The sequence below is a fragment of the Microcaecilia unicolor genome, chromosome 3, assembly GCF_901765095.1.
Source record: "Microcaecilia unicolor chromosome 3, aMicUni1.1, whole genome shotgun sequence".
Classification (NCBI taxonomy): Eukaryota; Metazoa; Chordata; class Amphibia; order Gymnophiona; family Siphonopidae; genus Microcaecilia; species Microcaecilia unicolor.
Window position 1 is genome coordinate 54,333,959 of NC_044033.1, and position 25,273 is coordinate 54,359,231.

Below are 25,273 nucleotides of genomic sequence, written 5' to 3' on the forward strand. Positions count from 1 at the left end.
CAGCCTCCTTTGCGACGGAGAGCCCTGAATCAGGGGGGGGGGGTCCGCTGATAGCCCTGGGCAGGATTCGGGCGGTCAGGGAGCGGTTTTCTCCCCTGATTTTGTTTTAATGCTGCATAGGGCATACATGCTTAAAAGAGCTCTTCCACAGGGATCTTCGGACCCTCTTCCTGCCCCTCCTCCCCCCCCCCCCCCCCCCACCCCCCGGTGGATCCTGGCCTTTTGGAGTTGGCTTTGCCTGTTTCTTATCCTCCTGATAAACGCAGAAGGGCTAATTCCCCTTCTGAGTTTGGCGCACCCCCCTTTTCCACCCCCGTGGTCGGGCTATTAGGATTCTAAGGGGTCTGGCAGAACTTCTTGGGCTGAGGAGCCAGAGTCGGGTGCAGAATTGCCACAGGAGCTTGATGATCCGTCTGCGGTGAGGATTTTCCACCGCGAGAAGCTGCCAGCGCTTATTTCAGATGCCTTACAAGCCCTCTCGATTGAAGATCCTGGGAGTGGCACAGCCTCCTCTGTTAATCCAAGGATGGCTAGTACCAGAAAGCCTGCTTGAGCCTTTCCTTTGCATGACTCCATCCAAGAGCTTATTTCGGCTCAATGGGCTGATCTCGAGGGACCTTTGAAGGTTGCCAGGGCTATGGGGCAATTATACCCTCTGAGTGAGGAACATTTGGCTCGTTTTGCAATGCCTAAAGTGGATGCCCTGGTCACGGCTGTGACAGAGAACTACCCTCCCTGTTGAAGGAGGTGTTGCCCTGAAGGATATTCAAGACCGAAGGCTTGATTCAGCTCTGAAGCGGTCCTTTGATTTGGCAGGTCTCACTGTTCGGGCGTCTGCTTGCAGTTGTTATGCTGCTAGAGTCTGCCTGGCTTGGTTACAGCAGGCAGTGGAACAGCCCGGTGATGGAGCGGAGACCTTATCTGAAGTGGCTCCGCGGATGGAGTCGGCCTTGTCCTTTTTGGCTGACGCCCTTTATGATATGGTCAGAGCTTCGGCTAAACAAATGGCTGTAGCAGTGGCGGCTCGTCGCACTCTTTGGCTACGACATTGGGCGGCGGACATGGCCTCTAAGCAAAGGTTGGTGAAGTTGCCCTTTCAAGGCCTTCTCCTGTTTGGTGAGGAGCTGGAAAACATTGTTAAAGGCCTGGGGGATTCCAAACCTCAGCGCTTGCCCGAAGATAGGCCGAAGCCTTCCTCTAAGGGTCAGGCGGTCCACTCCTCTTACAGACCTCGCTTCCGAGAAGCTAGAAGGTACCGCCCGGGGCGTGCTGCTGGGTTCACTTCTCGTGCCCGCTTTCAGCAGAGAAACTCCTTTCGCTCGGACAAACGTTCCACAGCTGCCGGTTCAAGGCCTGGAATTCAGGGGTGACCCTCTCAATGATGGTGCACCGGCCCCCTCCTCGTTTTCTGCCATCGGAGGAAGACTTTCCCTCTTTTCCGAGGAGTGGGCCAAAATCTCCGCAGATCAGTGGTTCTTGGACCTGATCAGAGACGGATACCGAATAGAATTCGATGCCCCGGTGAGAGACGTGTTTGTGGAGTCCCGATGCGGTTCTGCCGCCAAACGGGCGGTGGTAGAGGAGACTTTGCACAGTGTGCCAGATAGGGGCTGTGATCCCGGTGCCTCCCGCCGAATAAGGTCTAGGCCGCTACTCCATTTACTTTGTGGTGCCACGAAAAGGCAGGTCTTTTCGCCCGATCCTGGACTTAAAAGAGCTAAACAAGTCCTTAAGAGTGCGGCATTTTCACATGGAAACCCTGCGCTCTGTCATTGCGGCGGTACAGCCGGGAGAGTTTCTCACGTCTCTGAACCTGAAAGAAGCTTACTTGCACATACCAATTTGGCCCCCGCACCAGAAGTTTTTGCGGTGTTGGGAAAACATTTCCAGTTTCGGGCCTTGCCTTTTGGCCTTGCCACAGCTCCCCAAACCTTCTCCAAGGTAATGGTGGTAGTAGCTGCCTTTCTCAGGCGAGAGGGTATCCGGGTTCACCCGTACCTAGACGACTGGCTCATCAGAGCAGACTCAGAAAAAGAGTCATCTAGCTACAGCCAGCGTGGTTTCAGTCCTTCAATCTCTGGGCTGGATCGTCAATATGGCCAAAAGTTACCTGACCTCCCTCGCAATCTCCAGAATATTTGGGAGCCAGGTTCGACACAGCCTCGGGCTATGTGTTTCTTTCCGAGCAAAGGCGGTGGATGCCCTGCCCGCGAGCTTGGGACATTGTCCAGCTGTTGAGATCGATGACTGCCACCTTGGAAGTGGTGCCATGGGCGAGAGTGCACCTGAGACCTCTACAGTATTCTCTACTTCAACGATGGTCTCCAGTATCTCAGGATTACCAGTGCAGACTTTCTTGGCTCCCTGCGGCCCGCCTCAGTATGGAGTGGTGGCTCTCGGACAGCATGTTGCGGCGGGGAATGCCGCTGGCGCTCCTCTATTGGTGCCTAGTGGTGACAGATGCCAGCCTGACGGGCTGGGGAGCTCATTGCCAGGGGAAACATGCCCAGGGTCTGTGGACGCCCAGCGAGTCGGAGTGGTCTATCCAACCGCCTGGAGTTGAAAGCGGTGTTTCTGGCTCTTCTGGCCTTTCAAGTGACATTGGAAAGATTGGCTGTCCGAGTGATGTCTGACAACACGACAGCAGTGGCCTACATAAATCGACAAGGCGGCACTCAGTGCAGAGCTCTAGCCGCGCAGGACGAACAAATTTGCCACTGGGCTGAGTTGCATCTACAGTCCCTGTCAGCAGCTCACATTGCAGGTCAGAGCAACGTGCAAGCCGACTATCTAAGCAGGCATCAGATCGATCCAGCGGAGTGGGAACTAGCAGACGATGTATTCCTGCAGATATGTGCCAAATGGGGCAAGCCAGTGATGGATCTTATGGCGACCAGTTCCAATGCCAAAGTCCCGTGCTTCTTCAGCAGATGGAGGGATCCTCGCTCTGCCGGGTTGGATGCCTTGGCTCAACCCTGGCCCCTGAGCTTGCTGTATGTCTTCCCTCCGTGGCCCTTGATAGGGCGAGTGATCCTGCGGATTCGGCTGCATCCAGGAGAAGTGGTGCTCATCGCCCCGGATTGGCCCAGGAGGCCTTGGTATGCGGACCTCCAACAGATGCTGTTGGAGGCTCCCTTTCCGTTACCTCTGGTTCTGCACCTGTTGTCACAGGGTCCGGTGGCCATGGAGGATGCCTGCCGCTTTGGTCTTATGGCATGGCAATTGAGAGAGAAAGGCTACTCAAATAAGGTAATTTCCACTCTTCTGCAGGCCCGTAAGCGCTCCACTTCCATGGCTTATGCCAGGATTTGGCGCCAGTTTGAAGTCTGTTGTGTTTCAAGAGCGCTTTCTCCGTTGCGGGCTCCTGTCTCGCCGATTCTGGACTTTTTGCAGGATGGTGTACACAAAGGCTTGGTCTATAATTCCCTGCGGGTGCAAGTGGCAGCATTGGCTTCCCTGCGTGGCAAGGTTGAAGGCGTGTCCTTAGCTGCTCATCCAGATGTGGCACTGTTTCTTAGAGGGGTGCTTCGGCTCCGTCCTCCCGTGCGGGCACCTTGTCCAGCTTGGAACCTGGGGTTAGTATTGAAGGCCCTTCAGGGGCCTCCCTTTGAACCGCTTCGGCGTGCTTCAGAGAAAGATTTGACACTGAAGGCCGTCTTTTTAGTGGCCATTACCTCGGCAAGACAGGTGTCAGAGCTCCAGGCGCTGTCCTGTAGAGACCCTTTTCTGCAATTCTCAGTCAGGGGTCACGGTTCGGACCATGCCTTCCTTCATGCCTAAGGTGGTTTCAGCGTTTCACCTAAACCAGCCTGTTTTTCTTCCCTCCTTTGTTGAGGAGGAGTTTCCAGATTCATTTGGGCAGTTGCACCTTTTGGATGTGCGCAGGACTCTGTTGCAGTATCTGCGAATTACAAATTCTTTCAGGACCTCTGATCATCTTTTTGTGCTGTTTGCAGGTCCTCGCAGAGGGTCTTAGCGTCTAAAGCCACTATTGCCCGTTGGCTCAAAGAAGCTATCTTTTCAGCATATCTGCTGTCTGGCCAGGCTTCGCCTGAAGCCTTTAAGGCACATTCCACAAGAGCGAATTTTCAACGATCCCAAGCAGCCGGACACGTTTTCTCTCAGCTGCCGCTTCAGGGGTCTTCTTCAAAACAGGATGAGACAAAAGTTTCCCACGATACTGACGAAGAGTCATAGAAGGATCAAGCACAATGACGGAGCTGGACCCCAGCTGGGTCAGCTGGGTGGGGGTTCTTGCCGGGCTCATGGCCTTTGCAATCTGTCAGGTTCTCAGGTTCAGAGCCCGCGGGGCCGGGCTCTGGAGCAAACGTGAGCCCTTGGGCTGCTGCTGAGGAGCGGCAGCAGCAGGCAAAACCCACCAACCAACACTGGGCAAGTACACCGGCAGGGACTGCAGGCACTGCCCAGCGAACCGGAACACATGGACTGGAATCCCCCGGACTGGAGGACACAGGACTGGAACCCCCCCGGACTGGAACACTGGACTGGAATCCCCCGGACTGGAGGACACAGGACTGGAGCACACACAGCTTCACCTGCACTTAGCTACTAAGCCCCCCAGGAGTTGAGCTCCTGGGTTCGAGTAGCCGGCAGGACTTACTGGATATCAGATGACACAGGGACCAGGACTGGAAACAGAAGTACTCCTAAACCTAAACTGATCTACGTGCTCCCAAGCCCTAAACCAGCAGGAGTGTTCCTAACAGTAAACTGACAAAAGGACTTCCTAAGCCCTATACTAAACAGGAGTTCCTAAGCCCTGCTCAACAAAGGGACTGCCTAAGCCCTAAACTAACATAGCAGGGAACTAAATACACAAGCTAACACAGGTGCTACTAAGCACCAAGCTACAAGCAGTGCTCTACAACTCTAAACTAACTAAGGTGCTCCTATGCACCAAACATGCTCCTATGCACCAAACAACCAAAAGAGCTCCTAGAACTAAAAGAGAAGACAGGGAAGGCACAAGGAAAAAGCAGGAAAGCAAACACACGCTAGCAAAGGAGCTTCCTAAGCCCCCACGCTACAGCAGTGCACCACCGCACTAACCTAACCCAGGTTCCACTAAGCACCAAGCTACTGACGTACTTCTCACAGCAAACTGAAGTGCTTTCTACAGCACCCAAAACCCAAACAGCAAAGACTGCAATGCTCCCAAAAGCACAAACACCAGAAGTACTTCTAACAGCAAACTCTGCAGTGTTCCTAACAACACCAAACCCTGAAGTACTTCTAACAGCAACAGAGCTTCCAAAGCCCTAGACACAGCAATGCTTACAAACCAAGAGGGAAAAGCAGGGGAACCACAAGGGAAAAGCAGGAAAGCTAAACACACAAACACCAGTGCACACTGCACTAACACTAACCTGGACCTTAGCAAAATTAAGCAGGGAAACTAGACACAAAGTCAGAAGTGCACACTGCACCACCCTACCCAAAGCAAACACCACCGTTGCAAAAGCCCTGAAGGAAACAACACCACTTCCTTATCAAGGCCCTCCCTGATGATGTCACACTCCCTAGACCTAGGCAAAAGCACACTGACCCAGAGAGGCCCAACCCACACCAATGCAACACCGTGAAGCACTTGAAGCCAGTACACCCAAAGAGAGGTAGAGCTAACTCAGTCCACCCACACAGCTGTAGTAAAGTAAAACAATTAACCCCATGCTGCTGGAAGCTGCCAGCACAGAGAGACAGAGCCAGCTCCGAAAGGACAGACAAAAGAAACAGAAGCCAGCTAAGAAGCTGACCCCCAGGAAAGAGGTAAGTTTGAGAGGGGTTCTGACCCCAATCATAACAATGAGTTTATTCCCTCCAAGAGGATGCAAGTATTCCCTCCGTTTATACAAAGTGGAGGACGAGTTCATTTCCTCCTTTTGTGAGTTCATGCCCTTGTTAAGGGGCCATCGTTCGCTGTGAGGAAAGTTCATGTTATTCCCATTGCGGTTTGCCATACTGCTTTGGAAGCTTCAAATACTGAAGAAGCAGTGGAGCTAGCTGGCCATGAGGCACTGTGAAAAGTTGAGTGCTCTCTATCTCCCCCTGCTGGTTAATGGACACAACCCATACGTAATGGCTTCATCTGCTATGACTAAAGGAAAAAAAATTATCATGGTAAGAACCTAATTTTCCCATTCATTGTCACCTTCCATCTGTTTTGTCTTTTACTACTACTACTACTACTACTTAACATTTCTAAAGCGCTACTAGGGTTACGCAGCGCTGTACAATTTAACATAGAGGGACAGTCTCTGCTCAAAGAGCTTACAATCTGAAAGACAAGTGAACGGTCAGTCCGATAGGGGCAGTCAAATTGGGGCAGTCTGGATTTACTGAACGGTAAGAGTTAGGTGCCGAACGCAGCATTGAAGAGGTGGGTTTTAAGCAAAGACTTGAAGATGGGCAGGGAGGGGGCTTGGCGTACGGGCTCAGGAAGGTTGTTCCAAGCATAGGGTGAGGCGAGGCAGAATGAGCGGAGCCTGGAGTTGGCGGTGGTGGAGAAGGGTACTGAGAGGAGGGATTTGTCCTGTGAACGGAGGTTTCGGGCGGGAACGTAAGGGGAGATGAGGGTAGAAAGGTAGTGAGGGGCAGCAGACTGAGTGCATTTGTAGGTAAGAAGGAGAAGCTTGAATTGAATGCCTCTTTCCCTTCCTCCCATTTCTCCCTAGTTTTAGTGTGTTTTGCTGTTGTATGAGTGTTCTGTATGTTTCCTATCTCAATCAGTGTAGTTCCTTTTCTACTCGTTTTGATTTTAATTGTGTAAACTGCTCGGTTCCGAGAGTCAGCTTGTGCAGTATATCAAGTTTTAATAAACACAAACTTCCGCGGGAACCCCACAGGACCTGCATCCATCCCCACTGGATTCCCACTAACCCCGTTCCCATGCAACTGTCTGATTGATATTCAGCAGCACTTAACCACATAAGTGCCGACTCTGCCCCCAGACCACCCACAAAATAATTCACTTTAGCAGTCTGTGTTGATTTTCAGCAGCACTAACCGGTTATGTACTGATATTCTTTATGTGGTGTCACTTAGGTGGTTAAGTGCTGAATATCGCACTTCATCACGTAAGAGAGAACCAGCTGCATAAACCTGCATATTCAATGCCAATGCCCAGACATAGCCTGGCATTGAATATCCTGGAATAACTCTCTAACTCTGCTGACAGCTGCTTTAAAAAAAAAAAAAAAAAAGCTAATTGACACTAGTAGGAAATTTCAACCTGTTAGATATTGGGGATCACACATGAAGAAGCAGTGCGAGCCTTAGGTAATTTTAATAGAATGCATATTTAAGGCTAAAATATTAGACCTAGTATTTAAAATGTGTTGGAAAGATTTCTGATAATTGCATACCAATTAACAAGGCCTCGTAATGCAATACTCACAATCTGAGTTTAAATCCCACGCTACAATGAGGATTTCTGTCAGGTAGCTGGCCTCTATGCAACTCCACCATTCATCCACTTTTGGTCGGTAAATGAGTATGTGACCTTGGCCTGTAGAGGGTGGGAGGAGATGACTGGAAGACATTGGAAAACCACCCCACTGATAAATTGCCAAGAAACCATTATGCAACCCCCAAAGGCCACTCATGACTTGGTACTTGCTTACAGGGACTACCATTATTTTTTTTTTTATTTTACCACATGCAGGTGAGACTGGATTTTAGTGCAAATCTGTTTTTATTGAATTGTATCAAGTCAGAAACAATAATAGCCAATATATATGAAAACATTTGATTCAAACATTATTTTCCCAAACAGAGCATTCATAGATTAAAGCTAGTCGTAGTAGACGTGGTGCCATGGTGGAGTGAAGACGCTGAAAAGCGGAGCTCCCACATTTCTTCCCTAAAACCTGGCTATAATCAGCTCAAACAGAAGGCTTTTTACCAGCTGCTCGAGGGAGAACATCCGGTAGGAAAGCAGAACAAAATAATATTTCAGAGTCCGTTGAGATGGCCGCGAAAACACAGAAAAAAGAGAGAGAAAAGCTTAAAGTACCTGAATCCAAAATGGCGGAGGCATCGGGACAGCTGACTAGTACGGTGTGTTCAGCATGGACGGCTGAAATAACTGCAGAAGTCACAGCAGCAGTAGAAGCCGCCTTGGATAAAAAATTACAGGCTCTGTTTGATAGAGCTGAAGCTGCTCACGAACGACTCGATGGGTTTCACTTAGATCTTGATCATATGCAGCAGCGGCTTAGTGATCTTGAGGACCGCGTAACAGAGGCAGCGGGACCAACGGAGGCCATGAGATCTAAAGTGACTGACTTGGAACAAAAACTTGACGACCTAGAAAATAGGTCGAGACGAAATAATCTCAGGCTTATTGGTCTCCCGGAACACCTTAAGGATTCAGAGCTTATAGAATATCTGGAGTGCTGGCTTCCGAAAGAGCTGCAGCTCAACAACCTAAAGGAACCGCTGAGGATTGAAAGGGCACACCGAGTTGGGCCTCGAAGAGCAGCGGGGGACAGACCGAGAGCTGTAATACTGCGAGTCCTGCACTATGGTCATAAACAAGCGATTGTAAGGGCGCTGAGATCAGGTATACAATTGCATCACGAAGGAAAGCGCATTTTGTGCTTCCAAGATTACTCCTCCAAAGTGGCAGCAGCAAGACGAGCTTTCGCGCCCATGTGCACAGCACTTCACACTCAGAAGATTAAATTTGCTTTGATCTATCCAGCCACGCTGAAAATATTTCAAGACGGAGCAGAAAAAACCCTGGAGACAGTGGAAGCAGCAAAAGAGTTTCTCAAGACCATATCTACTGCAACGGAGTGAAGAGCTGGCAGGTATGCTAGACATTTGATCACAGGATGTGAAAGTTGGACGAACTGGACAGCTTTCAGGCAGACCACAGTTTAACAGTGCTTTACTGAACAATGTGCCCCGATAGCAGATATCTTACAGGAGGGTTAATTTGACAGCGATTTTTCTACTTTGCTGTTCCCCCGAAATACCTGAAGGAGATCGCATAGCAGTGAATTACCAGCTGATTTCAGGCAGACCACAGTTTAACAGTGCTTTACTGAACAATGTGCCCCGATAGCAGATATCTTACAGGAGGGTTAATTTGACAGCGATTTTTCTACTTTGCTGTTCCCCCGAAATACCCGAAGGAGATCGCATAGCAGTGAATTATCTGCTGATCAGTGCTCAGATTTCCCGATTTGACAGTGAATGCTGTAATATAAAGAGCTGAAGGCTTATTGTTCACATATACTCTTAAATTTAACCTTTGTACTGAATGTTTCACTACTTGGTTTTATAGCAGGTAACGAATGGGTGCGAACTACTAACAAAGACTCTGATCACACAGTACTGTTTTATTATTGTTGCTGAGCTAAATCTTCGCCCACAGCGGGGGGGGACCTGCATTTGTTTTGTGTCAGCTCTTGTTTTGCGGGCATGGAGTGAGCCTCTACACTGTCTGTCTTCACTTTCAATTTGTCAGTTATGTTTAAAAATAGAAGGGAGTTCAATATAAGGTTTTGTGGTTTTGAGAAAAGAAATATATTGTTCATGTTAATATGTTTGTTATTGCAATGGTCAAAGCAATATGTATCTGATATCATAAAATGACAGTTTTTTCAAGCCTACGTATTATCAGCGGACGATAGAACAGGACCATCATCTTGATTAATGGGTACCTGCTGTATAAGCTATCTGGTATAACTAGTGCTTACCTCTTTCTCAGAGGAAACCCGTGATCGGCAGGAATGCTAATGTCATGAATAGAGAGTCTGGAGCTGATGCATGATATCATGGGGATTAAGCACTAAAAATATTTTGTCATGTTGGGGAGATCCCCATAGACGTATGGAGGGAGGAAATGTGGTGCCAAAGCGTGACGAACTCGCATAGGAGTTCCTATGGAAGGTTGGGAGGGAGTTGATGGGGGGGGGGCTTAGGGGGGGATGGGGGAGGGGGGAGGGAATTCTTCCAGGCAGCTGGTTATTCGGACAGAAAGGACCTGGGGATACTAAACCGATATTAGGGCAGGATGTAAAGGGGGAGGTGAGCTGGGACACTTCTCCCAAAGATCAAATATATCTGCATTGTGACATGACCAATAGTGGCTTGATGCAATGATTAAAGTAATATCGTGGAATGTTGGCGGCATATCATCGCCAATTAAACGTGCCAAGCTGCTACAGGCATTAAATAGACAAAAGGCCCATATTGTCATGTTGCAAGAAACCCATTTAACTGCAATTGAACATAAGAAATTATGTAAGTGGTGGGTGCAGGAATTGGTGGATAGTCCTGCGCATAATAAGAAAGCAGGGGTAGCTATATTGATTAGAAAAGGGACACAATATGTTTTAAATGAGAGAGTTGTAGACCCCAAGGGACGGTATATAATTCAACATATTACTTTGAACAATAAACTGCTGCTGTTGGTCAACCTGTATGCGCCTAACCAATACGATAAAAATTTTTTTCAGACAATTATTAAACATATACAAACCTTTGATCAGATCCCAATTATTATCGGAGGGGACTTTAATTTGGTATCGGATCCTCTGATGGATAGTACTGGTTCCGTAAGGGCCTCTCCGTTGAACCTTACTAGAGGAATCCCTTGGGTTTGTTCTGAACTGGACTTAGTGGATTCATGGCGCTTGCTGCACCCTAGCACGCGAGACTTTACTCATTTATCAAGAGCACACGGGACGCAGTCCCGCATAGATTATCTATTACTATCAGGGACGATTTCGCCTAAATTACAACAAGCAGAAATTGGTGCTACTGCAGTGTCTGATCACGCAATGATCTGGGTGGTGTTGGATTGGAACAGAGAAGAGAAGATAGGGTTTCAGTGGAAATTCCCCAGGGCCTTATATCATGATCCTAAATTTCACTTGTTTATGAAGGAGAAATGGGAAGAGTATGTAGACTGCAACCAAGAAAGCTACATTAGAGATCCGATCCTTTTCTGGGAAGCAGCAAAGGCGGTCTTGCGGGGACATATTATTTCATACTCGGTGTATCAAAAGAAAGCGAAGGAGGCTGAGTTGGTACGGCTTGAGCTTCAAGTGAGAAGAGATAGACAACAGTATGGGCGCAAGCCGACAATAGAGAATAAGACTAAACTCCTGTCCTCGCAAGTGGAATTAAATCAATTAATCCAGACAAAAACGCAAAAGTCACTGACCTATTTTCGCTTCCAGCTGTACAAGCATGCTAATAAACAAGGTAAACTGTTGGCGCGGATGGTTAACCAAGTGGGAGGGCGTAGATGTGTAGTTAGAATTCTGAACGAGCAGGGTTTTTATTCTCATACAAATGCAGATATCAATAAGGTGTTCAGAAATTTCTATGCTGACCTATATTCGTCGCCGACTGATATAGGGCTCGAGGCAGCTTCGTACCTGAAGAGTCAAGAGCTTCCTCAGATACAAGAGGCACAACGAGAGATGCTTAACGCGGAGATTAATGAGGAAGAAGTGAGATGGTGTATTAGAACTAGTCCTTTTTACAAGTCACCGGGGGTAGATGGCTATACATCCGAATTCTACAAATTAATGGTAAATGATATAGTATCATGCTTGACGGAGGTGTTTAATGCCATAGTGCGGAAAGGGCAATTGCCGGAAACATTGCGAAAAGCACAGATCATTGTGCTGCTCAAACCAGGTCGAGACCCAGATAGAGCGGGCTCTTATCGACCTATTTCTTTATTGCCATTTGAAGCAAAGCTGATTGCTAAAATCTTGGCAAATCGTTTAGCTAGAGTTTTGCCATCATTGATCGCAGAGCAGCAAGTGGGGTTTGTCCGCGAGAGGTCAGTAGCACGTAATTTGCGGAAGATAATATTAGCACTAGAGACAATCCATAGAGACTCCGTACCATCGTTGTTAGTGAGTTTCGACGCTGAAAAAGCGTTTGACCGTGTTAACTGGTCCTTTATGTATGCGGCACTGGAGGCTTATGGGATAAATGGTTATTTTATTGAAGCCATTAAGGCTTTGTACCAGGAGCCAGTGGCAGAAGTATTGATCAATGGAATAGTTTCGGATGTCTTTCCGATAGAGAGGGGCACACGGCAGGGTTGCCCACTCTCACCTCTCTTGTTTGTATTGGTCATGGATTCACTGATTAGAGACATAGTGCACATGCCAGAGGTGAGGGGGGTACAGGTGGGTCAGGAACAATTTAAGTTGGCAGCTTTCGCGGATGACTTGTTGGTGATTTTGCAGGAACCTCGGACTTCCCTAGCAGCACTTTTGGAGATATTCGAAGAATTTGGAGATTACTCAGGTTTTCGTCTCAACCTAGATAAATCTGAAGCTCAGACTTTATATATGTCTGATACAGAGTGGTCTCAGCTCAATTGCCCTCTGAAACGAACGGAAGAAGTCTTTAAATATTTAGGTATTCAATTGCCGGGGGATCCGCGGAGGCTGTATAAATTGAATATTACCCAATTGTTCTCAGCTACCAGTATGCTTCTGGAGAGATGGAGAGAGCTGCCGGTGTCACTGCTAGGCCGAATTTCACTGTTCAATATGATCATCTTTCCCAAGTGGCTTTATTACTTTCAGACCTTACCACTATGCCTCACCAAAAGCGATTGGAATAAACTGCTTGGTATGCTTTCAAAATTTTTCTGGCATAGGAAAAGGCCACAGATTAGTATGGAAAATCTGATGGATGGATGGAATAGAGGGGGATTTGGCATATTGAACCTATGGTGGTATAATAGAGCCTGTATGATCCGACACCTGAGAGACTGGCTAAAGGGAGAATCACGTTGTACCCCATTGCAGATGGAAGCGGATTGGTTGCGACCTCTGCATTTTAATTATGTACTGCAGGCTGAGGCTTTAGATCTGCCTATTTATGTTCGTAGAAGTATGTTGGTGAAGCCATTGCGGACGATATGGGGGGAGATGGCAAGGCTCTGGTCCTTTGATGCACATATTAGTAGATTGCTACCCATTAGAGGTAACGGAAACTTTAAACCAGGGTTAGAGAATAAACGTATCCGGAGCTGGGGAGATAAAGGACTTCACATGGTGGAGGACTTTGTAGACAAGGATGGGCGCCTTAAATCCATGGACTCCTTGAATCTCAATTCTAACACATGGGCAGATACATACGCCTTTAAACAGGTTTCTCATTACATTCTCACGCTGCCTACACACTTTTTGGAAGTTGATGTGACCTCCAAATTTGAAGAACTTTTTGATACGCCAACAACTGATCCAGCTTCTATCTCAATGTTGCACAAAAGGTTATTAATGAGTAGACCACCAAAGAATCTCGAAAAGTTGGCCAGGAAGTGGACGGCAGATATACAGAAACAGATTAGTATAGACGTATTAAGGAGCAGCTTGAGGCAGATCAGGGGACGGATTAGTAGCGCGGAATTGAGGGAATGCCAAGGAAGAAGTATTTACAGGGCATACACTTCATTGTCAAGATTATATCAAATGGGTAGGGCGGAATCATCAGCTTGTGGTAGGTGTGGAGATCCCAATCATAACTATTATCATGCTATGTGGGCTTGTGCAGCGATATCCGCTTACTGGGAACAAATAGCGAAGTTCTTAGGCGAAATCCTGGGGCGGAGGGTGACATTGACACCGGAAACGGCCCTTTTGGGGGTCGATTTACTGAAGGGGAAAGGTACCGTTAGTCATAACCTGCTAATCTTTAAAGCATGTCTCGTGGGAAAAAAATGCATTTTAGTTAACTGGATACATTTAGAGGCACCATCGTTTTGGCAATGGCGCAACAGGTGGCATGCGTTGCTACTAATGGAGCTGCGAGATTCATATTATAAACCCAAAACACAGCGTAAATTCTACTTAATATGGGAATCATATATCAATGCTTTAGCCCCTAGGGCCCGAAGTTCCATCCTTAATCGACTGAGCTTGGACCCAGCGAAATTAGCTACAGGTTTTAGATAGTGAATAGGTCAATTTCCCTGGGCTATTGGAGATATGTAGCTGCCTGGAAGGGGGGTGGACAAAGGGGGGAGGGAGGTTACAGAGGGGAGGAATATTAGAGGGGTAAGGAAGGGCAGAAGGGGGGTTGCGGGGAGGGATATAGAGGTATGGATAAAAGAGAAATAGCTGGGAGTAGAGAAGGGAGGAAGCTAAAGAGAAAAGTGATGGCTACCTCTATGTTGTGATTACAAGTTGTTCATTTGTTTCCTGATGTATCTTGAACATAGCGTATGTATATTGTATTGTCTGTGATAGGTCATCAATAAAATTGTTTAAAACTAAAGCTAGTCGTAGTAGAGAGCTTGGGTTCTTATAGCCCTCTATAATAAATTAGGAATCAGCTATTAATCCATCTATTCCCAATCCCCTCCTACCCCCTCTCAAATTTAAATATTTAACACGCCCCCCCCCCCCCCCTTTTTAATCAGGAAATCCTCATGTTGTCCCTTCTTGAAAACCGTTAAGAGCTCTACTACGAGCTGCTGGGGAAATAGTAAACCAAGTATTGAGCCCCAAATATTTCCAAAACTTTTTTGACATTTTGGGTAATATCATGTTCCCTGTGATTCCCACATCATTAGCGTATGGAGTTTATTGTGCCAGTACCAAAACGTGGAAGGTGTGAGGGCTGTAGCCAGTGATTTAAGATACATTTCTGAGCTTATGTGTATGCTTTCCCCAGAAACAAATGTTCTCCTTTCCCTTGGGCTCCAGAACAAGGCAGATGTGTCAGCAAAACTCCCTCCAGAGATAGAAATAAAGAATGATCCAAAAGGCACTGAAAATAAAACTGGAGAGCCAACCAGAAGGCCTGGATCCAGCGACAGGACCACATACCATGCGCAATGGTGTTATCTGTAGTGTGACATTTCAGACAATGAGGGGTATCTATACAGCCTGCAAGAAACGCTTGATGTTGCAAAAAATAGGCTGGTGAACTACCTGTGGGATAGATCTGCAAACATCTGCAGAGTAATACCACAGTACAGGGGGTATCCAAGATCCCTTGACAACGCATCCTGCAGCCCCTCAAAGGAAGGGGCCTGTAGTCATGCAGTAAGTAGTTTATGAAAACGCAAAATTGATACTTGGCCTGCTGCATCGACCTCCAGAAACTCCTGGAGTTTAGATTCAAATCTGGGAGTCATACTTTCAACGGGCAGATTACAAAAATAGCTCATCACCTGAAGGTAGCTAAAATAACCCCCCCCCCCCCCCCCCAAGGGATTGAAAATTTCTGTTGCAGGCCCGCAAAAGACAACAAAGATCCATCCACCTGTAGCAGATGTTCCATGAACAGTAGTCCCTGTGAGTTCCAGTGACGGAACACTACATTGTCCATACCAGCCAGGAAGGCCACATTCCCAACCAGTGGGAGTAACACACTACTAGTAGGTAACTGGCCCCAAGATAAGAGCAAGTCTTTCCACAAATGCCAAAGTGGACGCAACAGAATTCTATTACGGATTCAAGACGGCAACTTCCCGGCTTGTAGATGCAACAAAGCCATAAGGTGCCACGGTCTAAAAAAAAATCCATTTCAAACCTATAATCAGTAAATCTAGAAGACTCCCATACCCAATCACTCAGATGGCGTAACAGACGAACCTGATTATAAATTTTAAGGTCTGGCATCCCTAAGTCCCCGCGTTGCCAATTACTTAACAAACAGGTCCAAATTTAACCTAAACCCTGCACAGTCCCCATATTTCCTAAAGCTCTCCAGTAAATTGGATAAACAAGTCTGAGGGTTTTGAAGATAGCACCTTTCGCTGATGATCTTTTGGGTCTATCTTAAAGATATTATCCCCCAAAGACAAACCCGCGATACCAGGGTTCATGAGGATTTCCCTAATCAGGGGATCACCATTAAGTTCAAAAAGCAGGGGGGGGACAGCAGGCAACCCTGATGAGTGCCTCACTGAATCACAAACGTCGAATTGAGGTGACCGTTGACCCAGAGACGAGCCCTCGGTTGACAATAGAGCGCAGAAATAGCCCGTGCAAATAATCCATGGATACCATATTCTTCCAACACCCCCCTCCAGGAATCCCCACACCACCCGGTCAAACACCTTCTCTGTGTCAAAGCTGATGAGTAGTGCAGGAATCCCCTCGAGCTTCGTCCTCTCTAATGCTGCTATAATTTTTCTTATGTTTTTGAAAATTGTTAATCACACACAAAGCCTGCTTGTGGATTCACCAATAAGGTCAGTAAAATGTGCAAGAGGCAGTTAGCCAGGATCTTTAAAAACAACTTAGCCTGTCAGTTTAACAGCAAAATGGGATGATATGATTCCAGATGATCCGGTTCTTGACGCAACTTTAATAACAAAGCCGTCTGCGCCAATCGCAGAGAATCTGGCAGAGAGCCCTTATCAATAAAAGTATTGAAAACACACGTCAACAGCGGAATCAGGCTATCCTCAAGCAAATGATAGAACTCACTTTTGATATTCATCCAGACCGGGTGTCTTATTCAAGGGGCTTGTACGAATGGCCCAACTCACCTCCTCTTCAGTAATAAGGGCATTCAGCCTATCCAAATCCCTGGGGGAGACTGTAGGGAGATCCAGACTTGCCAAGTACACCTTGCTATCGAAGTGAGAATCCCCTGTGTGTGAATATAAGCTAGCATAGAAGGATCGGAACAAGTCTGCAATTCTCGCATCTGTGTTAACCACCTTACTTTGGTCATCCCAAACTGACAATATCTTGGCCAATCCCCGAGATGTCCAAACCAGGTTAGCCAGTAGTCGACTACATTTATTGGCGTGTTTATAGAGATTATATTTATAATAAATATCGGATTTCTGGACTGAAGGATCACTGCTGAAGGTGTGAGTTAAGAGCCTGCCGGGCCTCCTTCAGCAGTTTTATAGTGTAAAGTGCGGTATCGGCCATATTGGTGGCGCAAATGGGTGCTCCAGCCTCAACACCTCTCGCTGTCAAGCTTTTATGGAAACTCAAATAGGCCAGGATTTCCCCCTCTCAGAACGGTTTTAGTGGCCTCCCAAAAGAAAATGGAGTCAGAAAAATGTTCTTGATTAGTTTGCTGATACAATGCTCATTTGTGATTTAAATAATCCAGGAATTTATCCATGTCGGGAATTGCCAGCAAGGTGGATGTCCCCTCCCCACGGAAAGTCTCAAGGTAACTCCCACCCACGCGTGATCAGAGACTTCAGTGGGTCCTATAGTGGAGGAGAAAGATCCCTAGTGAGTAAAATATAGTGTATCCAACACATAGTGGAGTGTGCTCTAGAGAGATGGGTATAATCTCTGTCCATAGGATGCAGCGTACGCCACACATCCACCATCTCAAAGGCCCCACGCAATCTCCACAGCCTGTCATGTAATGTCCTCCTGATCTCTGTCCTTCATTTGATCTATCTAACAAAGTATCAAAGACTTCATTAACCCCCCCCCCCCCCCCCATTATAATCGGGGTCCCCTCATAGACATGTAAAAGCTTCAGCAGAGTAGTATAAAATTTCTTGTTATAAACACTGGGTGCATAAGTATTGCATAACACACATTTTATGTGATCCAAAGTAACCACAGCCACCGCATATCGACCCTGAGGGTCTGAAATAACATTGTGTGTAATTACATGTATCCCCCCCCCCCCTTTTTTTTTTTTTTTTAATTTTACAAGAATGATCACTCCTGCCTTTTTGTGACCCACTAGAGCATGAAAGTACTTCCCCACCCACCATCGCTTGAGCTTCCCATGCTCCACCCACTCCATGCTTCCCCCCCCCCCCCCCCATGCTGCTGCTACTACTTACCCATGTGCTGCCGTCAACCCCTAATGAACTGCCACTGCTTCTTGATACCTCTGTTCCTCTGTCCTTTCCTTCTGATGTTGCTGATGCTCCACCATCACATCAGACCTTTGGCATGTCTGAGTGAATATTGTGATGGAAATGGTCTTATGGTTGATGTGTTAGTATATTTAGTTGTATCTTTTGTTTCAGAAAATCAAATTGCTGACAATGGTGTTCACATGGATTTTGATTCATCTGAAGACAAGTTCACACAGCCCTCTAAAACTAGGAAGCTAAGGTAATGTAAACAGTAGAAATTGTATATGTTATGGTTTATTTCTTTTAAGTCTAGATTCCTTATCCTTCTAAACGTCCAGCCACAGGGATTTATGGGTACCTGCTAGCCAAGGGAAATGAAGGACCATAAACTTTTCCCTCGCATAATAGCAGAGTCGTACTGAGACACCTGCAATATCTCTCTCCAGCAGATGATGGGCACATGCTGGACTGATGCAACAGGATATCTTATGCTCCTAGGTCAACCATATCTGAACCACTTTTTCTGATACAACAGGATCCCTTTTGAGTTCCCAGGGCACCAGTCTATGGATTGCCTCCCATGGTTGAGGACAATTTGGGTCTCCCAGAGCTATAATATTTAAGTTGTTACCTAGTGGAGCAGATTCCCTAGTGAGTCTCCCATGTTCTTGACATTCTCATTGGTTGCTGGTTCTGGTAGTTGTGCTCCAAAGCTAACTTGTCAGGGTGACCCTAGTTCAGCAGGGATGGCATGGATAAGCCCCTTGTTGGTCTTATCCCTAGAGGGAGAAGTTTCTGGTCAGGGCAGGATCCCAGAGCAACAGTTCCAGGTTTGGTCCAGTGTTCCCTCCTAAGCTGCATGCATGCATGTGCACATTGTGAGATCACTAAGCACATGGCATTTTTCAGTGGCAATATTATAAATACAGGTTCTCATAAAGAAAAGTCAGCAGAGGAAAAAGCCCCAAGAAGCTCCCAGTGGTAAACACTTAGCTGGTCTAGCAGGACGTCCTCATCATTGGCATAAAAAAACCTCCCAATGCTAAATAATTTTTTATTCAATTTTGATAATTATTCAAATTCAGAAAATATTTAGCTGCATAGTGTCTTTCTCCAACTCAGACCGTGACTGACGATGGCCACCATTTTTGTTATAGCTGCATCCGGGCCAAGCAGTCATGGATCTATAAAAAAAGAAATACAGACATGTATAATAGCAGAAATAGCTCCATAAAACATTTTCAAAGCCATGCTTGCTTCAATAAAGCTCCACTATAACTTATTGGAGCAAAAAGGCAGCCGCAGTCCAAACCGCCAAAAGTGCTTGTATCCTGTCAAATCAGACACCTACGTATAACTGCATCAATCAGCAGGCAAACCCAAATGGCCATTCAAAAATGTCTTTTTGAATTCTGTTTTTGAGTGGCCCAAAGGTACCCTGACTGCCCCTTTGCTCATCTCTTGCCCCTCTCTAAACCCCTCCCCCTTCCCAATGGTTTTACCTTTTAAACTTGTCTTTCCTTCAGATGTTGCCAGTAGCTGGCTCCAGAGCCTTTCCTCTGTCACATTCCATCCCCACTAACGCAACTCTTGTTTACAGTGGGACTGGCTGCAGGAATTGCTGTTGATTAACTATGAGAGGGAAAAACAAATTTAAAGGCAGATGGGGAAGGGAGATTGAGAGAGAGGGAGAGATGCCGGACCATAGTCAGGAGGAAGAGGAGTGGAGGGGAAGAGATGCTGGACCCTAAGGCATTGGGGGGAGAGAGAGAAGAGAGGGTCAGATTTTAGACCACAACAGGAGGGAGGGAAAGAAGAGGGTATGTGTGGTATAAGGAAAGTTGATTATGTGTGTGTGTGTGTAGGAATGTGTAGATGTAAATATGTGGACTGATTTTTTTATAGACGTATATAGAAGTGGGTGTGTGTGCGCATGAGGAGAATGTGTTGGCAGGATATGATTTGAGAGAGCAGATGCTGGACGGAAGGGAGAGAGTGAAGAGAAGACGAGGAAAGCAGAAACCAGAGACGACAAAGGTAGAAAAAAAAGATTGATTTTATTTGCTTTAGAATAAAGTAGTATTGTAGCTGTGGTGTTAAATAGAAAATGAAAATAAGGTGATCTTTTTGTTGGACTAATTTTAATACATTTTTGACTAACTTTTAGAGACCAAAACCTTCGTCCTTAGGTCAGGACAGGACCGTAACAGCAGTATACTGTAGTGACATGAGGAAGGAGGTTTTGACCTCTGAAAGCTAATTGAAAAATGTATTAGTCCAATAAAATGGTATTATCTTATTTTCTGTTTTTTGTTTTATTTCTATTTGTTAATTTGAAAAGTGGTGATTGGTATTTGTCAGTTTTTCAAATTTGTCTGCTATCTTTATATTTTGCACAGTACTAGGGGACATGCATCATGTTTCTGTGGTGTTGCATTGTATGCAGAATCTGGTCTCTTGGGGGTTCAGTTTAATTTTAGTTTGTGGTTACTTACTCTATATTGGTGAGGATGTATCGGTGTTCTATATTTGTAAAAAAGACATGGTTTTCTGTTGGCAGGATCATTTTTACTAATGTCTTGGTTAGTTTTACAATGGGTGTATTGATGTTCTAGTGCTCACTGCAGTATTTAAGATGCTGCCTTTCCTAGGTACACCCTTGTGTGACTCGTGGATTATTACTAAAAATAATATTTTCATATAGAGGAGGGGGTGTTAAAAAATGACCGGCCCTGGGTGTCAAATACGCTAGGTACGCCACTGCATTTACCAAGGTTATGGTTGTGGTGGTGGCTTTCCTTTGGTGTCGGAGAATCACCTATATCTCAACGACTGGCATCGTCCTATTAGGGCAGCTTGGTGGTGACTGACAAAGTTGTCTTGTCTTCTACAGTTGGTTGGACAAACAATTTTGAGAACAGCATACAAGTCTATCACAGGCGTTGGAGTATCTGGGTGCTCTATTCAACACAACATGGGGGAACGCAGGAGGTCGAAACTGGTTCAGTAGACTTGTCTTCTCAGGCAAGGCAAACCCAGGGTTTGGCGATGGAAGTGGTGGCATGGGCAAGGGCTCATATGTGGCCATTACAAGAATTTTTTCTCAGCCGCTGGTTTCCTATGTCACAGAAATATGACTTTCATCTTCCTTGGATGCTGGCTGTTAGATGGAGTATACAGTGGTGAACGTCCAGGAATTTGACCATCGGAGCTCTTTCCAAGAACACAATGGGAGGTAGTGACAACAGACGCCAGCAAGTTGGGTTGTGGATCTCATTACAAGTTCCATCTGGCACAGGACCTGGCCAGAACAGGAGTCTTGGTGTTTGATTAATCGCTTGGAGCTCAGGGCATATGGAATGTCTTAAACAACTTTGCTCCTTTCCTGGCGGGCACCCGGTCCAAGTTTTCTCCGATGATGCGAAGGCAGTGGCTTATATTCACAAGCTAGGTGGGACCCGCAGTTGTCTGATGGTGGTGAAGGTGGCCTCCCTCATGAGTTGGGCAGAGAAAAATCATCTCTGCTTATCAGCAGCTCACATCGCTGGGTACTTGAATTTGGAGTGGACTTTCTCAGCTGGCACTCCTTGGATCCGGGAGAATAGGATCTCCAGCTACAGTTTTCAGCTGTGAGTGAACCAATGGGGTTCTCTGCTTCTGGACTTGATGGTGATGAAGAAGAATGCCAAAATGCCCAAGTTCTTCAGCCATTTGAAAGAATTGGGCTCCATGGGGATCAATGCCCTACTGCAGCCCTGGCTGGAAACACATCTCCTGTATGTCTTCCCTCCTTGGCCCATGGTAGGCCGCATGTTGAAAAGGATTGCATTGCACTGGGGTCAAATAATTCTAGTAGCCCCATATTGTCTGGCTTGATTCAACTGCTGGATGGGGATCCTCTCTCTTCTGCAGGTTACATGACCTACTGAAGCAAGATCTGGTGCTTGTGGAGGATTCATTCCCCTTTGATCTTAACGGTTTGGCGATTGAAAGGGCTCAGATGTGACAAAAAGATTATTCTGATTCAGTCATTGCTACCTTGCTTCAGACTCAGAAATGCTCCACATCCTTGGTGTATGTGAGTGTGTGAAGGATATTCGAGGGCTGGCGTTCTGGGCATGGATTTTCTCCCTTCTGTGCTCAGATCACACACATCTTAGCATTTCTCCAAGCAGGCCTTCAGAAAGGATTGGCATTGAGTTCTCTAAAAGTTCAGGTTGCATATTTGGCCTGTTTCAGGGGCTGACTACAGAACACATATCTTGTGGCTCACATGGATATTGTTTGATTCTTTGCAGGGAGTGGACTGGTCCAGAGTGGAACCTTAATTTTGTCCTTCAGGCTCCTCAACCACTCCGGAAGGTTTTCTTGAAAGATCTTATCCTAAAGACGGCATTCTTGGTGGCTGTTACGTTTGCATGTAGGGTTTCAGAGCTTTAGGCTATCTCATGTCGCGATCTTTCAAGCGGTGTCTTCCTGTACACGATTCCTTCCTTTCTTCTGAAAGTGGTGTCAGCATTTCATCTCAATTGGAGCTTCTATCCTTTCGCAGAGAGGACAAAGAAGCTCAGTATTTTTCTTGAAGCTTCTTGATGTTCATAGAGTCCTCATTAGATATCTGCAAGTCACGAATGAGTTTTGCAAATTTGACATAGTTTGTGCCTTTTGGTAAACAAATGCTTGGCCTCATGGCTTCCAAGCCCACAATTGCTAGATGGCTGAAGGAGACTATCGTGTCTGCTTATTTGCTTATAAGGAAGCAGGCTCGTAAGGAGGCAGGCTCCTTGGCTTTGCGGGCTCATTCTAGAAGGTGTACAGTGACATCCTGGGCAGAGACTGCCATACTGTCTCTGGCTGATATTTGCAAGGCGGCAACGTGGTTGACACTGCAGGGTGGACATTGTGGCATGCATGAAAACAAGTTTTGGGGCTTCGGTCCTCATGGCGGCAGTGTCGGGATCCCATCCACTCCTAGGGATTGCTTTTAAACATTCCACACATTCTGGACTAGTGGAAAGCTACATAATGGAAGGAGAAATTAGGTTTTTACCTTATAATTTTCTTTCCATTAGTTCTTCCCACTATTCCAGAGTCCCGCCCAAGATTTCTAAGATGTTAGTCGATGTGAAGTAATGGGTGAAATAATGACTGTCGCCTTACATGGTGCTTCCTTACATATCTTTTGTTCTCTGCAAGTTGTTCAGAGATATCCACATGTGTTTGCTCATCTGGTTAGTATTAGGTTAGTGAGTTGTTTAAGGTTGTTGTGTGTGTTCCGTGTTTATCCTTACTGCTTGCCTACGTAAATACTGAGGAGCTAGACTGGATGCCAAGAGAGATGTCTCAGCTTAGTTTTCAGTTCTCTGTCTCTACCTGGTGGTTGATGGACACAACTATACCACAGGGTTTGGGATAGTGGGAAGGACCAATGAAAAGATAATCAGGTAAGATCTAATTTCTTCTTAAATGTTAGCGCATACTTTATAGAATTATCTCTGTAACCCAGTGGTGTAACTACGGGGGGGCCAGGCCCCCCAACCCTGATGGCCAGTCAAGTGTCTGTTATAGGCACTACTGGTTGCCCTCCTGCTCCCTGCACCGCTGTCCTTCCCTGCATTGATGTCCTTCAATTTTCAGGGCCACTGGCAGCATCAGTGAGGTAAACACACTGCCTTCAGCAGCCTGGAAGTTTTCTTTCTGCTACAGTTTCCTATCCTGCTTAGGCCGGATGCGTCAAGTTGTAACAGAGGGAGAGCTTTCGGGGTCACCGAAGACACTGTGTTTACCTGATGCTGGCGGCAGCTCAGAAAATTGAAGGGCAGCGGTGTAGGAAGCAGTGAAGGACAGCAGTGCAGGGATCTGGAACAGGAGACATCAAAAAGCTGAAGCCAATTAGGTTGATCTCCATTTTCCTCTCCGCGCAGCTGTCTGTCATCACTGTTCATCCAAAACAAAGCAAGCAAACCTATGAGCTGCACTATCCACGTTGTCGTCCTTTATTGTTAGTAACATTTTTACTTGATCTCTCTTATATTTACTTTTGCAATGTGTGTATAGATGCCTGTTCTGGCGTGTGCATGTTTATACATATGGCTATGATTTCTGAACATGTGGCATCATTAAAGCACAGACTTTTAAATGTCCAGATGGGTATATATGCTAATCTCAACTTTGTTAAATGTTTGACATATCCATCTATTTGCTCCCATGGTATAACTGAATTCTATTATTGTCACAACTGTCAGGAATGGTGAGTCCTTGGACCAAAGCCAGAGCTTTGGCAGACAAATCAACTTGGCTGGCACATGCAGGAATCAGAACAGACTGGACTAGGATAAACTAACAGACTCAACAAGGCAGGACAGAGGTAACTAAACACAATGGACAACACAAGAACCGGATCCAAATGAGGCAAGGAAAAGAAGGCAAAGGGCCAGAACTGGAATCCAGACAGGACAAGGCAAGACTCAGGACGGGGACCCAGAAGTGCAAGACAAGGCAAAACACAGAAGTAGATTAAAACTGGATCCAGAAAAGGACAAGGCAAGGACTGGATCTGGACAAGACTAGACTGAAAGAAAGAGATAAGACAAAGCACAACTAGGCAGGCAAGACAGGGTAGGAGCTAGTCAACAAGAATAACAGAAGCAAGACAATAAGGCAGGGACTGGATTCAGGATTCTCGAACAGGCTTGGCTGGAACAGGATTCAGGATTCTGGAACGGGCTTGGCTAGAGCAGGACTCTGGAACGGGCTTGACTTGACTGGAACAGGATACTGAAAGGGACTTGGCTAGGCTTGGCTGGAAACAGGATTCTGGAACGGGCTTGGCTTGACTGGAACAGGATTCTGGAACGGGCTTGGCTTAGCAGGGAACTGGGACAGAACTAGCTCAAACATAGAGCAGGAGCAGAACCTGGCTCAAACACACACAGGAACAGAACTTGGCAGAACCAGAGCTCAAGAGCCAGGAAGCAAACCTAGCAGGCAAAGGATTAAGCAGACTAGGAGAAGATAAACAACAAAGAAGCAATGTGCTTACCAGGACCCACAGCTGGAAAGGGAAAGGCCGGGCAGACTGAGAGGCAGCAGACACAGGTGCATAGCAGTGAAGTAATCAGGGACGATGCTGTCTTCTACAGACTCAGAATTAACAGACAAGAACTACACACACAGGAAACAGAACAGGGAAAACAGGAACAGAGATTGGCTTAAGCACAGAGCTTAACTATAGCAAGAGTCAAAAGCAGGGCTAGACTAAAAGCAGGAGCCAAGGGTAGAGTCAAACAGATACAGACACCAAGGGCAGGGTGTGGCTCTAGAGCCAGGCTTTCAGGATCAAGGTACAAAAGCAAACACACAGAAACAAAGCAAAGCATTGAAACACAAAAGAAGCACAGAACAGACCTTCAGGAGCAAGATTCTCAGGAACAAAGCCAAGCAGGGAAATGATCTAAACAGGTA

General features: G+C 46.4%; 1 protein-coding gene across 1 annotated transcript in view; it reads left to right on the forward strand.

Moving 5' to 3' along the window:
• The window catches only part of BUB1 (BUB1 mitotic checkpoint serine/threonine kinase), a 189,241-nt gene that overhangs the window by 121,973 nt on the left and 41,995 nt on the right, over positions 1-25,273 (forward strand). Inside the window, 1 exon segment of the mRNA XM_030195939.1 lies at positions 17,981-18,068. Within this exon segment, the coding sequence (XP_030051799.1) occupies positions 17,981-18,068 (88 nt within the window).